The sequence below is a fragment of the Lissotriton vulgaris genome, unplaced genomic scaffold (assembly GCF_964263255.1).
Source record: "Lissotriton vulgaris unplaced genomic scaffold, aLisVul1.2 SCAFFOLD_4571, whole genome shotgun sequence".
NCBI classification, from domain to species: Eukaryota; Metazoa; Chordata; class Amphibia; order Caudata; family Salamandridae; genus Lissotriton; species Lissotriton vulgaris.
This window is the reverse complement of record NW_028246255.1, coordinates 113,507-134,278: the sequence shown is the minus strand read 5'-3', so window position 1 is coordinate 134,278 and position 20,772 is coordinate 113,507. Positions and strand designations below refer to the sequence as shown.

Sequence of the window (20,772 nt, the reverse complement as noted above, 5' to 3'; positions counted from 1 at the left end):
GTCATATCTCTAATTTTTCGGTCACCCAGCTTCGCTGCAAATCTAAAAACACCATGGATGCTTTTTGCCATCTTTGCCCGGACATCCAACATCTCTTGTGACCAAGTACCGTCCCCGACAAAAGTTATCCCTAAATAACAGAATTTATCCACCGTTTGTATTTTCTCCCCATCTTTAAAAAAGGAGTTAATCTTTTTACGGCTCGGGCCACAAGCCATAGTGTATGTTTTACTCTTATTAATCTGCAACTTCCTCCTCTTGATAAAATCAGCAAACGTATCTATTAGCCGCTGAAGGCCAATTGGGGTCCCTGATAAAAGCACGGCGTCGTCTGCATAAAGCAGTACCGGCACAACTTGGCCATCCGCCTGTGGTGCATCCAATTTTACTAATTTGAGTACTGCGTCAACCTAATTAATGAAAAGTGTAAAGAGCAGAGGGGCAAGGACGCAGCCCTGTTGAATGCCACATCTAACATTACATTTAGGAGTACAGTCTCCCCTATGCCCGTACCGTATAGATGCTAACAATCTTTCATAGAGCCTCGGCAAGAAATAGATTATAGACTCTGGGGCCCCAAGTCCTAAAAGAGTTGGCCATAAAATGGAATGATCCACTAGATCAAAAGCGCTGCTAAGGTCAGTGAAGCATAGGAAAAGAGACCCTTGCCTGGTGCATGTGTATTTACCAATTAATAAATCTAAATTAATACACTGTTCAAGGGTTCCTCGCCCTTTCCTGAAACCATATTGTGTCTTTGCTAAAATCCCATTATCCTCAGCCCATTCTTCTTAACTAATAAGTAAAATCCTACTCATAATTTTAATGGAGGAATCTAGAAGGGAAATTGGGCGATAGTTTTTAGCGTCCGATTTAACCCCCTTCTTGAAAATTGGAATGATAATTGATTCACCCCATGTAGGGGGAACTCCTTCGGTAACAGCAGCATTAACGACGATATTTAATAAAGGTCCCCATAAAGCAGGTACAGTTTTATAAACATCTATTGGAACCCAATCCGGGCCCTGGGCCTTTCCTCCCTTACTACATTTGATACCTTGTTCCACCTCTTCTAATTTTAAATTTAGTGGTACAATAGGCCAAGTACTGGGATTTTTAGAGTTGTTACTGGTAAAGTTACCTGATTTAAAAATGCTAGAAAAATGGGCGACCCATGCCTTACTGCTGACATGAGACGACAACTCAGGAACCGCCTCGTTTTAAAAAAAGGGAGAATTGACTGTAACCCAAAACAGTTGGCAATCTGAGGTGTCCGCGGCCTGAGTGAGTTTATCCCAAGCCTCCTGTTGTAACTCTCTCTTCCTCAGTTTAACTGTAGATTTATAGTCTAATCTTAATTTCTTAACAAGCATCAGGTCTCTAGGCCTACTGGCAAGTGCTTGTTTTAGCTGGGTAAGTGAGTAAGTGCAGGCGTGGTTAAACCATCCCTTGTTCTGGGTAAATTCCTTTTTAGAGATCATGGTCAGAATTGAGTCAATGCTATTGTTTATTTTTTTTTAAATTCTTTAAAATCAGTGTAGGCTCACTTGTGACATCCATATTCTCATCGAACTCTACAAAACAATCTGTGACAATGTTTTTTTGCACCCTGTCCAGGTTCACCCCTTTCCATTTAATTCTTGTTCCGTTAGGTCGATACAGAGCGATATTACCCACAGTTGCTGGTATATTTACAGGCCTATTTTCCCATATAGCTACTCTCATTATGATACAATTATGATCACTGAGTGAGGATTCTTCGATCCTGGGGGTGGTACACATAGGAATGGTATTGGCCGATACCAAAACATGATCAATAATTGAATTTGCATTTCTGTCTGTAAAAGTAGGGACCAGTTTCCCTGATCCATCTCTAGCACACGGCATCATATCCAAATCAAAATTCGCCATAAATGTATTGAGTGCGTCGCCGTACAGATTGTGGGGGAAATGAATACCATCATCACCTGTATCAGTTCTTACCCCACATACCCTTGCAGTAGACAGAGGACATATAGGTGTATTAAAATCGCCAACCCAGACTATGTCAAAAATAACATCCTCATCTGAACCTAACTTGCTAATGACATTCTCCAGTTCTGTAACTACTTTAGACCGTGAGCTATCGAAAAGGTTATTATAGAAGTTATGTATGGTGAGCAATCTGGGGGTAGGTTGATAGTACTACAGTGTTTACCCTCCATTAATTCTTTCTCTGACTGGGTATTAGTCTCCAGAGTGCTCTCCTTACTACCATTATCTAAATTACGTGAATCACAGGTGAGGTTACTCCTTGCCGATTGCCTAGTGGGGCCTGGAGGAACTAAGTTATCACCCATAGCCATAGCATATACATTAGGGTTAATGATGGCCCCCACAGGCCTAACGGTATCAGGTACTGCTTCTATTACAACTTCTGTTCTTAACTCACTACCAGTTTGAGGATATTCAATCGGTCTATTAGTGGTTACTTTAAGTAACTCATTATAAATGTTCAATTCCCCACTAAGCCTAGACACTTCCTCATTAATTGTATCGATTTTATCATGTAAAGGTTTGAGATGTTTCAATTTTACCAACCAGAACATTAATAATCTGATTGACCTGTGTATCATTTAACATCCCAATACTAGTTGGTTGTTCCCCAGTACAAGAGATGGGGGTGGTTTTGGTACCTTTTCTTATCGTCCCCTGTTTGAGCTGTGGCTTCCTACAGCCCCTTTTCTATCTTGGGGTGGGCACCTCATTAGTTGGCGGCGTACAGTAACCTTCTCTAGGCTCTGGGGACTTCAATTCAGTGTCTGTATCTACACAGTCCACGGTATGCGTAATATCTAGGCTAGGAATGATACTTGGCTCCACAGGGGGGCCTATCGAGCTTACAGGGGCCGGCAGGCTGCCTAAACCTAGTGAAAGTCTGAGTTCCGCCCTATGAATTTCAACACTAATGGCGCTAACCGCCTTCACAAGGTACAAATCAATGGTGTAACCCACGGGCTCAGCAATATTTTTATTTCCTTTACGTTTCGACATGTCATGTATGGCGCAATTAGCAGAGGACTACTTATGTCGGTAACAGCAAGGTGAACTCAAATACCTACATATAGCGATATAGCTTGTATGATAACCTGCACGCTGCACTTCAGATCAAATCAGAGAAACAAACTTTATCTCCCATTAATAATACATAAAATGAGCAGTGCAAGGAAGAGAAAATTAAAATGAGTGTGAGTATCTAATTCTCATAACCACCAGCGCAAAGCTTATTATTGAATTAAAATCAGGACAATTACAGAGTTTATAGTATCACAGTCATTCGGGCACTGTTGTAGCCTGGAGTATTGTCCTTGTTTACCTCGTGAGGGATAGGCTGAATAAATCTAGACAAAGCCAACTACTCACAGTATCTACAGCTGTCCGAAGAGAATTTTTAAGGACGACGGCCAAGAGATGTGGCCCAGCCCAGCCTCGGACGGGCTCAGACGGGCCTGCCCTTAGCCCGGGCTTCGCCCGGTGCGCGCCCGCGCGCGTCCCGCTTAGCAGGGACAGCGAGAGGTTATGTAGGAGGTGAGGGCGGGATGAGGGCGGGACCGGCGGGTCTAGCGCAGGTGATTGCACTCCCGAAGGCTCCTGGACCTTGGAGTCCTCCTCCGTCACCAGGGCAGCAGTTGACTCTGTGTAGTCCCACTTCCCATGTCCCCAAATGCAGCACAACACAAAATGCCCCAAGTCGATTTGACCCCTGCGAGCGGCAGCCTCCAAACAGGGTCCCACGATGTTTCTATCTGGAGCAGCACTCATTAGTCATTCTATGTTGAAATGTAGGATGTGTGGAGTCTTGGCGCTATACCATTTGCACAAGTCTGTCATGGAAGAGGTGTATTCTAGCTGGCGACTGTGGGCCGCTCCCAGCACTCTGCCAAGCAGCTGCCACCTGCCTTGTGCAGATCTTGGCATAGTGGGCAGGGCTGTGCAAATTACCGGCTTCTGCACACCAACATCCCTTCTAATTCCAGCATCCTAACGGTGCCCAGGTCTGAGCTGTGCTGGCAAGTGCATGTGGGCCGTGTGCCTCAGCACCCCCATCTACACCAGTGATAGTGATACAAATGTAAGGAACATGAGTCTGAGGGCCTGTATGCCTTTGTATCCTCATGTACCAACCTTTAAATGTGCCATACATGTTCCAGCATGGTCGAATCAAGAGCCTAGAACCTCAGACACCTGAAACTCCCAGTCTCCAACAGGGCAGAGACTGGACGTGGCCAGTCCGCCCAGGAGAGCAATCTGGGCCAGTCTCAGAGTGGGACCTTTAAACGCAGAACTCTAGGGTAAGGGAGGCACCTTGAAAACCCCTTTGTAGTGGAGAAAGAAAGGGGCTAGTAGGAAGGGGCCAGACCTGGAGGAGGAGAGGCACCCTCCACACCAGTGCCAATGGTAGATGCACGCGCAGAGCTGCTGTGTCCCCCAGGTCTATGCACGACTCGATGCTCTGATGCAGACCTCTCCATGGCATTCAGGGGCTTGTAGACCTGGTTTTACAATGGGATCAACAAGATAGCTAGTGTCAGAATGTAAATAAAATGTCTGGACTGGCTATTACTACAAATCATTCTTTCCAAAGGTTGTCTGCACACAGTATTCCTTTCAGGTAATCATAAGGGACCCTATGTATCAATGAAAAATGTGTGTTTTATTGTGAATGGTGCATAATGCACTATGTAAAATGATTCCCACAGTAAAGTACTAATTTTCTTTTAAAGAAGGCTTCATGCTGCACTTCTGCCATTTCTAAGCACTGTACGTGACAGGTATGCAATGCACAAAAGGGTTGACGTGTGAAATAAATGTACTTAAATGGGCATGACTTCTTAGCGCTACTCGTGAGAAAGTATCACACAAAATAAAGTATCACACAAAATGTCACAACTAAGACATTGGTGCCACACATAATCCCCAGGAAAACGTAGAAATGTCACACTCGGTCCAATAAAACCTTGGCACCTAGGCATAAGGGAAGACATTCATTTTATGATATAGTAGCGCTTTTGTTCTCGTGGACCACTCCATATTGTGGCAAATATTATTGGATACTGGTGCCCCGAAAGAAATTGTATATTTTTTGGCAAGAGTCTACGAGATATTATCCAGTAAAGTGCGCGACGGCCCGGCAGGCGAATGTACTCCCCTGTTTAATGTTAAAAGAGGCATCCGGCAGGGTTGCGTACTTGCACCACTCTTGTTTTCACTATTTATTGATCAAGTTGATGCAACATTAAAACAGATACCTGCGGGTGCCCCCCTGATCAATGGCCAGGCTGTTTTAATTTTATTATATGCAGATGATGCGGTTTTATTATCACATACCCCTATCGGCCTTCAGCGTCTTATCAACAATTTTATACTTTTTATTAGTGGCAGGAAACTTCTAATTAATAAATCCAAGACATTTGTTATGACATGTGGAAATATAGCACCTAAATTCAGCAAGGCTTTTTTCTGGAGAAAACAAAAATGCAATTGGTTAAATAATTTTGTTATCTTGGTGTAACATTTGCAGGAAATGGGAAATGGTCATGCGAATATGATAATATTCGTCATAAAATCAGCAGGAATACTAACAGAATTTTTAGATTTTCTGCAAAAGTGGGAGCACGAAGAGTCAAAGATATGGTGACCATATACAATGCTAGATGCGTATCTTCTGCAGTTTACGGTGCTGGAGTTTGGGGCCACCACTTCGAAAAGTCATTACAACAAGATGAAAACAACTTTCTTAAACGCTTGTTGAGTGTTCCACCATCGGCTTCCACAGATTGGATACACCTGGAAGTGGGACTTATCTATATCTCAGATTAAGCCGCATTACGACCTCTTTTATTATGGCGCTCTATTTGGGCAAAAGAGGAAACTGTATTCACACAATGTATTATCAAAGACTGTCTGAGTCTCGACCATTGTTTACGTATCCCCTGGCTGAGTTTCATTCATCATTGGTTTAGTCTTCTATTTAATTGGAACATTTTTATAGAACCAGAATACGTAGCCTCAATCGCAAAAAAAGCTTAAAGAAACATTCTTAGCCTATAAAAGAGAGATACGAGGGAAAGTAATTAGGCAACAACTGACCCTTGTATTCTACCAGCAATTAAACCTTAAAACTGGTTTTCAGGCATACCTGGGTGATGTAACAAAAACCTCTCACCGTCTTGTCTTGACACGTTTAAGGCTAGGGATTGTTCATCACCTTGCGGCATTCCCGGTTATGAAAAGAAGTACCAGTTCTCTATGCCCATGTGACAATATGTCTAAGCAAAGCTCCTGCCATTTTTTTATGTTTTTTAAATTTTATTACTTTTTAAGGAAATTCTATCTGAAACCTTTGTTTTTAAAATATCATGTTTGTCCCACTAAAAATGCTGTGAGGCTAGTATTTACACTGGAAAGTTCAAATGTCTGCTTTTATGTGGCATCTTATATTTTAAAATGCATTGCTGCTAGAAAATCTATTTCCTTTTAAAGCTTGTCCTTCAGCTGGTATGCAACACTTTATAGCGTAATTTGCACATAATATACAACGTTAATAACTGTAACCTAGTATATTGTAAGCACTAGTCACTTTATATACAACACCTTATAGCGTAATTTGCACATAATATATAATGTTAGTACTTGTCATCTATAATTATTTTTGTATGATATGTACACAATTTAAAGAAGGTTTTATTGTGTAATCTACATATTAGGCAAGGCTTAAACATATCAGGGTGATCATTGTTGATTTTGTATATTGTAAGTACCAGCCACTTTATTATGAAATTTGCGCACCTTGTGTGCATACATATATATATTATAAGAATTGTACAGTTCTGAATACTGTCATTTTGCGAATTTTGCACATATTTTATAATAGTTTCCCATGATAAGTATTATCGATGTCAAGAATGACACGGAGGCTGTAATTATGTATTTTTAGCTTATATGGTTGTCATCACAAACCGAATAAAGCTCTTGAACTGAACTGATAGCGACTCAGTGCACTGCCACTAGATGCTTAGCAAGGTCCTATCCTTTGACAGCCAAAGGCAAATACATTGTTGTCTTAGATATTGTTGTGCCTTACTACGTCATGGGTATGCCAAGCGTACATGCTGCTTTCTCAAAGAACTCATGTATGTGTACACATCATATGTGTAAATAATTTAACACACCGTTTCTGTAAAAAGGTGCTGCTGTGCTGTTTCTTTATCCACTTGGATGCTATGCTGCTTCTGGCTCTTCAATGTAATTTCCATTGAAATCAATGGAAACTCCATGACGAGTTACCCTTGTCATTAGCGGCGAAGAGGTTAAGCTGCTCACTTTTGGGTCGAAAATCATGTAAGTTAGAATATCCCAGCAAGCACGGGGAAATGCATGGAGCATAAAGTTTTGCTCCATGTTCCTCAGGTTAAGCAAAGCAGTAGCAGACACGGATTCCCTCCTCCCAACCTGCTCTTATCCTCTAAATCATGTAAACAGGATTTCTGTTGCTGGCATATATTGCACTGGAGTCAATGCCAATGTCTTTTCCTGAATGTACCTACATTTTCGACTACCGAGTGTCATGTGTGGCACACACCATACTCAAGTGCAGCTGTACCGTGTACGGAGCTGGTTCTAGAGCAAGGTACTACATTATCACAGAGTATGCTTGCCGACAACTCAGGCTTTTTCTGTAGGGAACAGGAATTGGTGGTAATGTGCCTTGCAGACAAGTCACTATCTACTCACCCCTTCGAACAATAGAAAAAGCAACAGGCCCAACAAGGATACATGTCTGGAGCTAACTTGTTTCACACTAATCGCATTACAAGGTACTTAAGGCAAGTGGACTGAGCTTTTACTCTGGTGACAAGGCTTGCTAGGGAGAGGGAATCAAAACTTCTTGTATCTCCTGAGACTGGGGAAGACTGCAATCCTCTCACTGTTCCGAATGTTATATTCCGGAAGAGCCTATTCAAGGGTTCCTGCCAGCTCATTTTGTAAACGCTAAGAGCCAGATGAGTAGACTAATGGCAAGATGATGGCCTCTTTGGCGATAATGGTTCACTGATGAGATCTGGAGTCACTTTTGAAAATGAATAAGTTCCTGGTACATGGTTTCACTGAGCAGCATTTTTCAAAACTAATTTCTTGTAAATGAATCGAAATGGAGTAGTATCATCTTCCCTTGTGGCAACTTGTTCTAAACAAGCAGAGTGTCTACTAGCTGAACTTGAGTAGGAATTCTGTCTTTACGGGCGCTCATACTTTCTTTGTTCTTTGCATTCTTCCTACATTGCTGCAGAGGTCAATCCCTTGGTCTAGAAAGCTGGATAAAACAGCAATGCAAAACATCACTGTAGTAAGGATTCACTTAGAAACTGTATGAAGAGTTCAAATAATCCCAGAGCAAAAGTAGTTATGGCTACAAACGGGGGCGCACAAGTGCTAGTCTTGTATGGTTATATTAGAAGGCCTTCCCGTACTGGCGGCAGGGGTAGGTGATCCAGCACAGTAACCCTGAACTACAGGATAATTATCCTCGATGTGTCATAGCCCCGCTGGTACTGATGAGGCATAAACAGAGGTTCTATAGGATTACCCTCAACTGTGTTTAGGTACTTTTCCTAAAAAACAAACATGGTAGGTGGAATCTGATAGTCACCAACCACAAGGTGTAGATAGTTTGCACATCGGTCCTGATGAATTGCCGTCTGATCTCATAGATGCTGTGGCAAGAAAAATATTGACCGTTGTAGAGTAGAGCGCTATAATCTTTAACTAATAAATTTAGGATAGAAGTTGCCACTCTAGTTTTATTTTATTCAGGTAGGAGCCATTCTATTAAAGTATCACTTTGGACTGCATAACCTGTTTTAAATTGCACCTTCCCTCCAATACATCTACACTCGCCTAGGCCCCTCACCCACACCTCACCAAACGGCAAGGAACAAAAGATCTCCACCAAAGAGCCCCATCATTGGGTGCCCGTCGGGTATTGCAGCCCGGCCCGACGAGGAACATTCCTGACGATGAAGCATGACACCTAGCTGGCTGGGTGTGTGAGGGCACTAGTTCCGAAAGGAGGAATTCCCCCTCCTCCTCTTCCATTTCTTTCCCCGAAGGACACCTTGTCCTAAAGGGAATTGAATACTTTCTAACTCCCTGTACTCACCCTTAGGGTGACCCACCTAGGAACTGCATACCCTTCCTGTTTCTATGTTAGAAGGCACTCACCCACTGAAGGACCGGGTTTTTAGAACCCAGCGGCGTCAGGGAGAACGCCTGAAACCTTCGAGTTCCCCTGTCTTGGCAAACAGAGACACGGGATACTTCTTGATGACGTCAAAGACCAAAGTTTATTGGCTGCAACCAGGAACAGAGATCTACGAAGCACACACGGGTGGTTCGTCAGAGACTGCACAAATTCAATAAGCGGGGCATGGTCTTTTATGCCAAAAATCAAGCCTCCGTCAACATTTCAAATTAGCATTCGGTGCATACAAACTGACCAATGACAGTGTAACATTTTGAAAGTAGCGTATGACGGCAATCTCAGACAATCCCATTTTCCGTTGTCTAGCCCACCAGAAGTGACCACGCACATTCCTAGTTTCCTGTTCGATCAGGCCGGACAAACCCATCATAAAGCCTTCAACCCAAATCAATCATTATGTCGTAAAGGAAAGGCAGAAACAGATTGGAAAGGAGATAGAAAGGTGGGAGCAGTGTACCATAAACTCGGGCATGTCCTGCTCTTTGATCTTTATCAGACCAGCTGCTGAACAAGGAACTGGCTGAGCGAGGTCGGCCTCGGGCAAGGAGTCAGTTCGGCCAAGTCACTCAGAAGTCAGCTAACGCATACGTGTCTCAAGGACTCGTTGGGCCACAGTCATCGGGCCTATGTTAGGGCAACCACACAAAATGGCTGCCGTATACAAAATGGAACCCGAAAGTTCAAACTAAATCCTTGAATACAGAGTGTTCTCCTATATCGATTCATACGAAAACACTCAGACACGCTACACTCGCCATTTGCGGTCTGCTGACACCAAAATCGTCCATTTCCGACAATCTTTAGTGAACGGGTTCGGAACCATCGAACCCAGTTCGCGAACCACGGAGCCACAGACCCTCCTTTTGCCCTTACATAGGCAACAGACCCAAACCCATGTTAATCTGAATCCGGATCTATATTCATCAGATCGTCGATATGTTGCTGTAGCATCATCCTATTACTTAGTACCTCTCTCTGGACAGGTCTCCTTATACACAAAGTAGCACAGAGGCCACAAAAAGCAGGAGCACACTGTACGCAGAGACAGAACATAAAAAGGATTGCTAAGACCATCCCAATGACCATCAAAATCTTCCAACCCCAAGTGGATATCAATCCCCATAACCATCCCATCAACGACCAATGTCCTTTGTCCAAATGGACAGAATCGGAGATCTTATGTAACTTGGAAATGGCCTGGAAAACTGATGGAGCGTTGTCTGGAATGAAAACGCAGCAGCTTGATTGAATCAACTTACAAACTCCACCTCGATCTGCTAGAATAACATCAAGGGCAACTCTATTTTGAAGTGTCATAAGTCTATCCAACTGGAGCTCAGCAGTCAGGTTACCAAGGGCACCGGCAGTTTCGACTATGGTGGACTCAACCACTCTCGTCAACTGGCGAATATTCCTACTGTTAGCCATAGGTCCCCAGAACGGCAGAAAACCCTTAAAGAAATCTCCCAGTTCTTGTCCTGTAGTGTCTTCTTGACTAAAGACACCTCTAGCAACTCTCGTCTTATGGTAATCTGCCGCAGCTGTAAAAGTGGGAGGTAAAAGAAAGGAAACAAAACATGTGCCCGAGAAGTCGGGGGCAACCATGTATACGCTTTGTCATAGCAAACAAAGTAGGTACCCTTAGCAGCTAGGAATGCTGGGGAAGACTGAGACGCAAATACATAAGTCTCAGCGCAAACACTCTTCCCTAACTGAGCCTTCGGATTCTTGCCATTGCCCTGCAGACAATAGTGGCCCTGATGGGGCACTATCCAACCGTAGAAGTTTGGATGGGATCTAGATGGTGAAGTTTGAGGGGGGGGGTATCTTTTTGGGGGTTGGGGTTTGTTTAGAAAAGCAGATGACGGACAGTGTGTTATCCGGACCAGCTCCAGCATCCTACTGACCCCAGCTACATTCGCCGCCCAACCCCAGGGATATGGGCTGCTTGGCTGTATAGCAATGCTATGGAAGGGGGTCGGTGGGCTATCTCTTGTAAAAGTTGGCTATAATATGATGCTGGTCGTTACTGTATTGTTGTACTGATTCCTGCAATAAAAATATATTTAAAAAAAAAAAATAAAAAAAAAAAAATGGGGCACTATCCAAATCGGTGGAGAACTTTTCGCTCGCTAGTTAACACTCAGACTAACTCCATATCCAGTAACGTACCAACCACTATATGGTTGGCTCTCATCTTTCGGAATAGTCTCAACTGCATTAGTCCCTTTAACCATGTCGACTATGCCTCTAGCTAAAGCACTATTCTTCGGATTGTCTTTCGGTGAACGTAGGGGGTAGACACTATGGGCATAGATAAACATCGTTCTGTAAGCCCAAATCGAAGCATTAAAGCTAAAGGGCAAAACTAAATAAGGAATACCCTTATCTGTTGTATGAGGCATCAAACCACAAATCCAACAGTTTGTCGTATTCATCACTAACTGGTGTTGGTGCAAAAGTTGGATGAAGGAATTGTTAGCAAATTCCAATTGCCTAACTACCTCATGCTCAGGCAAAGGATGGAAAGAATGAGAAGAAATAGTAGGTGAAGGTGTAGGTTGCACAGTGGGATTAAACGTCATTTTAAAAGAAAATGTTACATAACCAGCTATAAATATCATAAAGCTCAATAGTAAGAATAAACATGGTATCAAAAAACTTTTCTTCGACATTATTTTACATATTCGTTTTCTAAAAGTCAATGTCTGTACAGGTCTCTCCAACTCAAAGAAATCCATCCTAAACTAAATGTGCTGCCCGCGGTGGTAGGTTGATTCTGCTCCGGAATGCCTCTGCTAACCCAGGAAGGCTGCCTTGGGCCTACAGAACCCTCGACCTAGTGTCTCAGGCTTGCACTCCAAAGACTGATGGCAACCGCGACCCTAGCAGCAAAAACCCGATGGCGGTTCAAGAAAAACAAAAATGAGTAGATCCTTGGTGGAGAGTTAACCGGCAAACAGAAAAAATCATCAAACTTATTAGTCTTTATTTATTTGTCCGTAACTCTCGGTCTCAGATTATAGCGACTCTTTCCAGCTAATTCTTGATCGGCGAACAAAAGGTGATGCTCTGTAGTGTCCAATCGATCTGCAGGAGGTACTGATTCTTGTAGAATATCATCACTCTCTTTCTCTGAGTTTTTTCCAATCAGTCGAGCATCGCTGAACGGTATGAACCGTGGGGCAACTTCCGTTTCAGAGTCTGCAAGTCCCTCCTGGACCCACTTATCGTATGGCAAGGGCAGAGGTGCCCTTTTGGTATTGACTCCGTGGATCCAGTTTCGTTTGCCTCGCACTCGGACCGCAGATCTTGTTACCTCGTTCTCGCCTATTCTTTTTCGCTAATTTCATTTCTTTCTGTTTGGCTTCTTTGCACAATATGCGAAAAGAGTCAAACATCGCCGGCCGGGCTTTCTTCTTGAACAACTTCACCTCAAGGTTATCTAGAATTTCAGTTTCGAAACTACCATAACGGGGCTACTGTAGGACACCGTCATTCTTCGTATATTTTACCCAAATCTCGTTATAACTAATAGGGCCCACACCGTGTTTCACATACAAATCGTATGATCCGATCGGAGGAACCGGACACGAATCCTCTAACCGGGAATCCCTCGATATACCACAACTAAACAAGTGTCTAAAACTGCTAAAACCAGGCATCTTGGTCACTAGTCTAGCTTCAAACAACAAGGGAAATCTTGAAACGATAGGCTCGTGAATACACGAATCCCTTGGCTTTGGGGCCTGCAGGTACCAAATCAAAGCGATCTACTAAAGGATACCAAACAAACTAAGGACTAGGAGACGCTCCGCATATGCTTAACTGAAATGTCGATGGCGTCACCAAAAGACCCGTCAATCGCCTCGCTCTACAAACGTCTAAGTCTCCAAAACAGGGCGACAGTCAAGGCAGCAGTCCTTCGTAGCCGTCGGAGAGCGGGTAACCTCGCAGCAAAGACTTTCGGACCACGACGACATACAGGGGTCGATGAAGTGGCTGGCCTTCCTCCAGAATTTTCACACGAAGCTTCTCACGAACCTCTGGCTTGGACCGGTACCGCTGAAGTCGCCCCATGTTGGGCGCCAACTGAAGGACCGGGTTTTTAGAACCCAGCGGCATCAGGGAGAACGCCTGAAACCTTCGAGTTCCCCTGTCTTGGCAAACAGAGACACGGGATACTTCTTGATGACGTCAAAGACCAAAGTTTATTGGCTGCAACCAGGAACAGAGATCTACGAAGCACACATGGGTGGTTCGTCAGAGACTGCACAAATTCAATAAGCGGAGCATGGTCTTTTATGCCAAAAATCAAGCCTCCGACAACATTTCAAATTAGCATTCGGTGCATACAAACTGACCAATGACAGTGTAACATTTTGAAAGTAGCGTATGACGGCAATCTCAGACAATCCCATTTTCCGTTGTCCAGCCCACCAGAAGTGACCACGCACATTCCTAGTTTCCTGTTCGATCAGGCCGGACAAACCCATCATAAAGCCTTCAACCCAAATCAATGATTATGTCGTAAAGGAAAGGCAGAAACAGATTGGAAAGGAGATAGAAAGGTGGGAGCAGTGTACCATAAACTCGGGCATGTCCTGCTCTTTGATCTTTATCAGACCAGCTGCTGAACAAGGAACTGGCTCAGCGAGGTCGGCCTCGGGCAAGGAGTCAGTTCGGCCAGGTCACTCAGAAGTCAGCTAACGCATACGTGTCTCAAGGACTCGTTCGGCCACAGTCATCGGGCCTATGTTAGGGCAACCACAGAAAATGGCTGCCATATACAAAATGGAACCCGAAAGTTCAAACTAAATCCTTGAATACAGAGTGTTCTCCTATATCGATTCATACGAAAACACTCAGACACGCTACACTCGCCATTTGCGGTCTGCTGACACCACAATCGTCCATTTCCGACAATCTTTAGTGAACGGGTTCGGAACCATCGAACCCAGTTCGCGAACCACGGAACCACACATCTAATGGTCAAACTACTCTAAAACCATAGACCAATTTAAACAGAAAAAACACAAAAGGGAGTGCCTCAAGAATTATAAAGCTGAATTATAAAGCTTTTTCTCTGTTTTTCTTTCCCCCTTTCACGATAAATACATAGTTTAATGGTGTCAACCCCAATAAACTCTTCTCCAGTACCAAAATAACATGAGAGTCATTGTGTGAAGTCTCAAAAGCAGTTCACTTTATTAATCTTCAATACATCAATGAAACAGCTCAGCCAACGCGTTTCGTTCTCTGAGAGGACTTCATCAGGCTTTCTGTATTTCTTTGCAGCAGTATCACATTTAAGTCTAAGTGTAAGGTGAATCAGTTCTCCCAGAAATTTCTCAAACACTCTTATTGCTCCTATAGTATCGTAGTGAAATAACAGAAGGCAATAGATAAATAATGTAGCCTAATATTCACACCACATTGGGTTCTGTAAGCCCAGACTGAATTATACGACACGTCGCCTCTGCCAAGAACCTTCAGGTTATTCCCTAACGTTCTGTTATTTCCCTACAATACTATAGAAGCAATATGTGTGTCTGAAGAATTTCAGGGAAAACGTATTCATTCAAAATTTAGAGACTGTAGGACTCCCAATGTACCTTGCTTCTATTTCGGTCTCTGATTCTACAAAGGAGGAAGCAAGAGTTGGTGCACAGATCCACAGCAGTAGCATTCACTTAAGGGCAAGAACAGTGAACCAGAGCTTTGCTTTCAACAGTGTGGAATTGGGCAGAATAAAGAGGTTCAACGTTGTCCACATGTTGTAATGTAGTAATACTGCTCGCACTGTCCCAGGCAATCTTTTGAATTGCATTCTTTGACAGGCGCCACACTATCTTGGAGTTCATCACCTTGCATGGCGTTGTGTGGCACAATTCCCCAACCTTACTGCATGGGCAAGTTTGTTTTGTGTTATTGCTGTTACATTGCTATCAAATTACTTCAATGGTTTTGCACTAGGCTGACAATGCCTTACTCTAAACTGTAATATTTTTTATTTATAGACCCCAGGTCCTGGGACCTACCGTATTACGGACCCAAGTACTTATAAAACTAGACCACCACATTACAGCATGACAGCACGCAACATGCTTCCTAGCGACCACACCACCAAACCAGGACCAGGAGCATATGCTCCTGAGAAGGTAAGCAACCATGTTGGATGTTGAATAGAGAAAGGGAATACAAGTGGCAAAGACATGAACACAGATTGTGGTGGCACACAAACACATCAGCAGAAACCTTTAAACAGGTGTGTGCCATCAGTAAGATGCCTTTATTGAGATGACACAGCATTGTGGTAGAAGTAGTCCTTGATTATTTTATTCCATTTTCAATCTTCATAGCAGTAAAATACTGACCAATTTCCAGTGAGGTCATCTACGGTTATTAGGATGTTTCATTGTCATTAACACTTTTCGGAATAACTTAACCTTGTTAGGTGGTACCATCTATGAATACTGCAGAAAATGTAAATGGGAAAAACATGAGTACATGTTCCAGTATGGGGACAAACCGTTGCAGGAATTGAACTTGTGATATTATTAATATGTATGTCAGCCACCCACAGATTCTACTGGACAATGTCCTAGCGAGCTCAAAAGCATGTAGTTAAAAAAGGGGGGTATTCATGCTTAGATAGATTAAAAGTATTGGTCAAAACATGATTTCAATTTTGGAAAATCTACTTTTTTTAATATTTTTCCATATATGCTGATGTAAGAAATCTAGATCATATTGACTTTCTGCAAGGGTGTCACGATACACATTCTTTTATTGGAGACAATGGCGGGTCCCTGTGTTCCCTCTGGGCTGCACCAGTTCTATTGACAGGGGACAGAAGGTGCAGAGCCCGGTAGCCCCTACTCTCTCCAAAGAGGGGAAGGGTTATCCTGCTTCTAATTTCCAAGTTTGTTTTCTGACAGATGTTTCCTAGCACTGGCACTGCCATGGGCTAACCATCAGCTAGCTTCCCCAGAAGTAAATGTACATCACATTAGGCGCACTTAGGTGGGAGGTTCACCATGCGGGTGGCAGGCTGCAGTCTTGGCAAGTCCGAGTCAGCCCGCAGATCTTCTCAGGTCAGTAAAGTGGTGGGTGCCAGTAGAAATGTGTCATAATACTTGCTAAAAGACAATAGAGGTTTGTGATCTACAAAAAATCATTCACAGCGGTAGTACGACCTGGCAAAGTGGGTTTTTCAGGCATTCCAACTTGTTGTAGGCTATCTGCCTGTTACCAGACACCCCTTCACTCCAGTGTCTGCTTAAAGTGCCTGTTGTTATTTTTGCCCTTCTTATTATTTTTCCTTTTTATTGTTTTATTATTATCATCATCATCACCATTCTTATCAAGAGGGAAAGAACATATGGTAGCCAGATCGAATACTGAAAATTAAAGTTTATTAGGAAATATATATTGTGTAATTCAATGCTATGAGAGAGTCAGATAACTTCAAATTTCATTCAAAAGATAGTGTTCATCCTACACATTTTCTTAAGGAAATAAAGAACAAAATACTAGAAAAGTGATGCATTTCTGTCTTTCCTAGTTCTAGCACCCACAGAGAAGGGGAAGCTTATCATTTGCTCTGCCTTTGGCATAACATCCCCCCTGGTGGTGGCTCCAAATTCATGTGCTAAATTGGCCCAAGTCCCCATAGTAGTCTGGTGGTTGGAAAGATCGCTGCCCATGTTATATATATTTTTCTCATTACAGGTCGTCCTCAACCGGTTGCAGCCTCCCAACTATTCTTTCGGCATCCGTCACTCAGAGTTCTCCGCGCCGCTCATCGTGGACAGTGACCTGGTGGACCAAGCACCGAAGCTTCCACGAGTGGACGAGCGCTGCCTTTAGATGAGGCATTAATGGGACAGAAACAGAAGGGGGAATTGTAGCTATAGATCTAGATACAGCTAAGAGGATCTTTTTATTTTAAATGCTCATTTCTTCCCATGTTTTTGCAGCGTGTGTCTGTTTGTCTCTGGTTTTTGACAGTCTTACTTGTGATGAGGGAAGCTGCCCATATCCCTGCCTTGTTTCCTTCTCTCTACTTTCAGGCTCTTCTAGCTCCGCACCCTTTTCAATCTCCTACTTCAGTTTCTTCTGTTGCAGAAGACCTAGAGCGGCCATGTTGTTCACTGAAATCAGCAAGCACTTGAAGAGTTTGTGCTCAGCAGCAATGAGGATCACGCCCATGTGAGGACTGAAACATCTGCCCCAAAGGGTGGGAGAGTGTGAGCGGAAGGACAGCCTGCAGATCAGGGTGATCCAGATCAAGAAGGTCTACAAGACCCTTAACCCTCCTTTGCTCAGTGTATCTGACCCTTGCTTGTGATCCGTGCTTCATTTGTAAAAGGTGCCCAAAGCTCTGCTCAGAAGGCTCCAGACGGTGCGGTTAAATGTCACCATGCGCAACACCACCTCCTGCCTCTTTAATCCACTTCCAGACACTCCCTGCCCCATTATCACCCTCTTGAAGATTCCTGCTTTCTCCCTTTTCGTCTTTCTCTTCTCTCCATTTTTTTGGCTTTGTTTATGTTGTCCCTGTCTTGCTCTTGGCAAATGCTTAATGCAAAAAGATAAGTGCCAGTCCCTAAAAATGAGTGCCAATGGCTCCCACCGGCAACCACCAGCTCAGATTAAGCACTGCTTCGGATCAGTTTTACAAAGCCCTTCTCAACCAGTCAGAATGTCATTAAGCATTTATCTGACATTAAAGTGACGGCCCAACTTGAACGTTCTATGAGACGCATTTGTGTGGATGAATATTTTGGAGGGTCACAGGAGTAAACTGACATCTTGAGGTTTAAACTCTTCAAAAAGGGGGTGGGGTCGCACACTACTCACACACCGGCGGAAGTTGCCCCTAAGGACCCTGGTCATTGTAGTAGAGTGTTTGCGATGCATCATCTTTCGATCTTGCTATCTTCGCTGTCTTCGCCATCCCTGGACACGTGTTTCGGGTTTTCAACCCTCGTCAGCAGGGATAGGCAGTGTTCTGGGGTCGCGGATGGCTGCCAATATCTGCCAGGTATAGTACCACTCCGGCGCGTAGGTGCGGGATCCCAGGCTCGTCAGCCCGCTGCTCAAGGGAGCTTTAAGTTACAAAAAGGGGGTGGGGTCGCACACTACTCACACACCGGCGGAAGTTGCCCCTAAGGACTCTGGTCATTGTAGTAGAGTGTTTGCGATGCATCATCTTTCGATCTTGCTATCTTCGCTTCTCTTCAAATTACTTCAAAGCAATGATTTCATCGTAAGCCAATATAACCTGTATTTGTAATGCTTATCATTATTCCATGGGGTATATCCAACTAAACAGTATTCTTTACCATACTCAGAAAGGGAAAAGACTGGGGAACACCCTAGGATATAACCTGTGATATCAAATATAGATGACTATAGTGCATTCATCCAATGATCCTTAACAGCCGTTTCTGAACCTTTGGCTGTCATTTCTGTCTCCTGTCTGCTCTCTTCCCTTCTTAGGTTTCTGTGTGTTTTCATATTTTTCCCCACATATTTCACTTTCTTTTTTTTTACTTGGAGCTCATGTATCCTCAAGCAGCTCCCAGTTCTTATTTTTATTTTATATGAAAAGCTTAAACGTGACCCATCCAGGTATCAGAGCGCTATATGGCAACGACATACAAATCCTTAAGCATAGTAAATGTACATACATGATAAGATAACAAAAAGCTCTTTTTAGTCAGTTTCCTTCACTTCAAGTCAGCCTGCCAATTCTGTTGTCGCTGTCACCCTCTTTCCATCTCTTTCTCAGTGCCCTGCATACATTCCCCTCTCCTTACATTTCTGTCTTGAACTCTTCATTCTTCATTCGTCAACCTTTTACTCTGCCATGTTTCTTATATATCCCTCTCTGTATTTGTTTACCTTTCTCTGATGCTTTCTATTCCTCTTTATTTTATCCGTCTCCATCTCTGATGCAGCCCTTTTCTCCAGCTCTTTGTCCTCTCCTTGTCCCCTCTTAAGTGACTATGCTGTGTTGACATTAAAGAACACAATCACTGTCGTCTGTATGGCCAACAGAGCCCCAGGTTCTTGTACAGACATAAAGAGACAGATAGGTTTTTCTGATCCCTTTGTAAAAGATAGATCCCAGAATCATGCAATCCAGGAAGAAGAACATATGATCTTTTTTAAAAAGCAGTTTGACGAATCATGAAACCTGTAGGTGAACAACTAGTAATGCAAACGTTTTTATGTGTCAGTCATGGTAATCCTTTCATGTGAAATCAGGGAAGTCTATTCCAGTTCCAACTTGTCCAAATCTGGCCCACATACACCCTTCCCTAGCTTGCAGATGGCTTCTAGGTACCATAGTGACTCGTTTAGTTATGCAAGTGCAATAGCAAAGATCAAATATACTAACACCCTATGAAAAGAAACACAACCATTAAAATAACACTGAGGTATTGATTATCCACATTATCGTAAATCAAAGATAAAAACTTGATTCACGCAGATTCATCCTCTGACCGAAACACTGAACTCTTCAGTATTGCACAAGCTGAGGTTTTATTCGCAAATCACACCTTTGTAATTATTAACTTGCACGTTCGCTGACAGCAAACAATTGTGTCTGTGCATCAGCAAAGAGGACACATCTGGAATTCAGCATTTTGATTACTTTGAGCCGTATGTGCAGAAGATTCACTTATTTTACTGTGCCATGGATAGATCTACCCTTATAAATGATTAACCAGCCATACTCTTACCTCAGGTGTTTATTAACAGGGTAATATTTTGCTGTGAATACAATCAAAGTGTACCTCTATTCCTAGACGGACAGTGCGCCCTCAAAGGATACTGACGAAGATGGCTCAGTTGTCGTATGGGCAATATCCTGATGCGTTGTAATGCATTACCATGTATTGCCAGCTCATTTTGTGCCAATATAAATAATGTAATCTCAGTTTGTGACCACTTTCTTATGTGTTGTAGCGTGCTAATATTTACATGCTTGCATTAACACTCAGCCACGCAGTTCTGTTTATCTCTGTGAATGCGTCATAAAATCAATGATATGCCATTCGAATAAATTGTCCACATTTGTAGCTCTGCCTCTGAATGCCTCCTATTTGTCATCCTGTTTTATCCTGTTCTGCATTTGTGGTGTGATGAGACTGCAAATTTGTATGGAAAAAGGTGCTTTACCGAGTATAATGCCCCAGATGTTCACGATTCCTGCGCAAACACATATTGTGCAGCATTCACCACAATCGGTAATTACCACAGCAGTGGTCAACACAACTTTTAATATTTTAATTCCTGAACCTCTAAATATGTTTTCCAGCCCAAACCGAGAGTCACACCATTTAAATGCATCATTAACAGCATTAAGTCCTTAATACTTGCACATGTATTATTTATCTGTTCCTCCATCGCCAATAGAGTGTTGGGAATATAAGCACAACTTTTTACACAGATAA

General features: G+C 43.1%; 1 protein-coding gene across 1 annotated transcript in view; it reads left to right on the top strand.

Annotated features, from left to right (window-relative positions):
* Positions 1–20,397, top strand: part of LOC147666018 (ciliary microtubule associated protein 1A-like) — a 29,488-nt gene extending 9,091 nt beyond the window's left edge. The window contains exons 5-6 of the mRNA XM_086949319.1: positions 15,322–15,462; positions 17,036–20,397. Of these exons, the coding sequence (XP_086805445.1) occupies positions 15,322–15,462; positions 17,036–17,173 (279 nt within the window). The 3' untranslated portion in view covers positions 17,174–20,397. The remainder of the gene's footprint in view (positions 1–15,321; positions 15,463–17,035) is intronic.
* Positions 20,398–20,772: the final 375 nt, after the last annotated feature.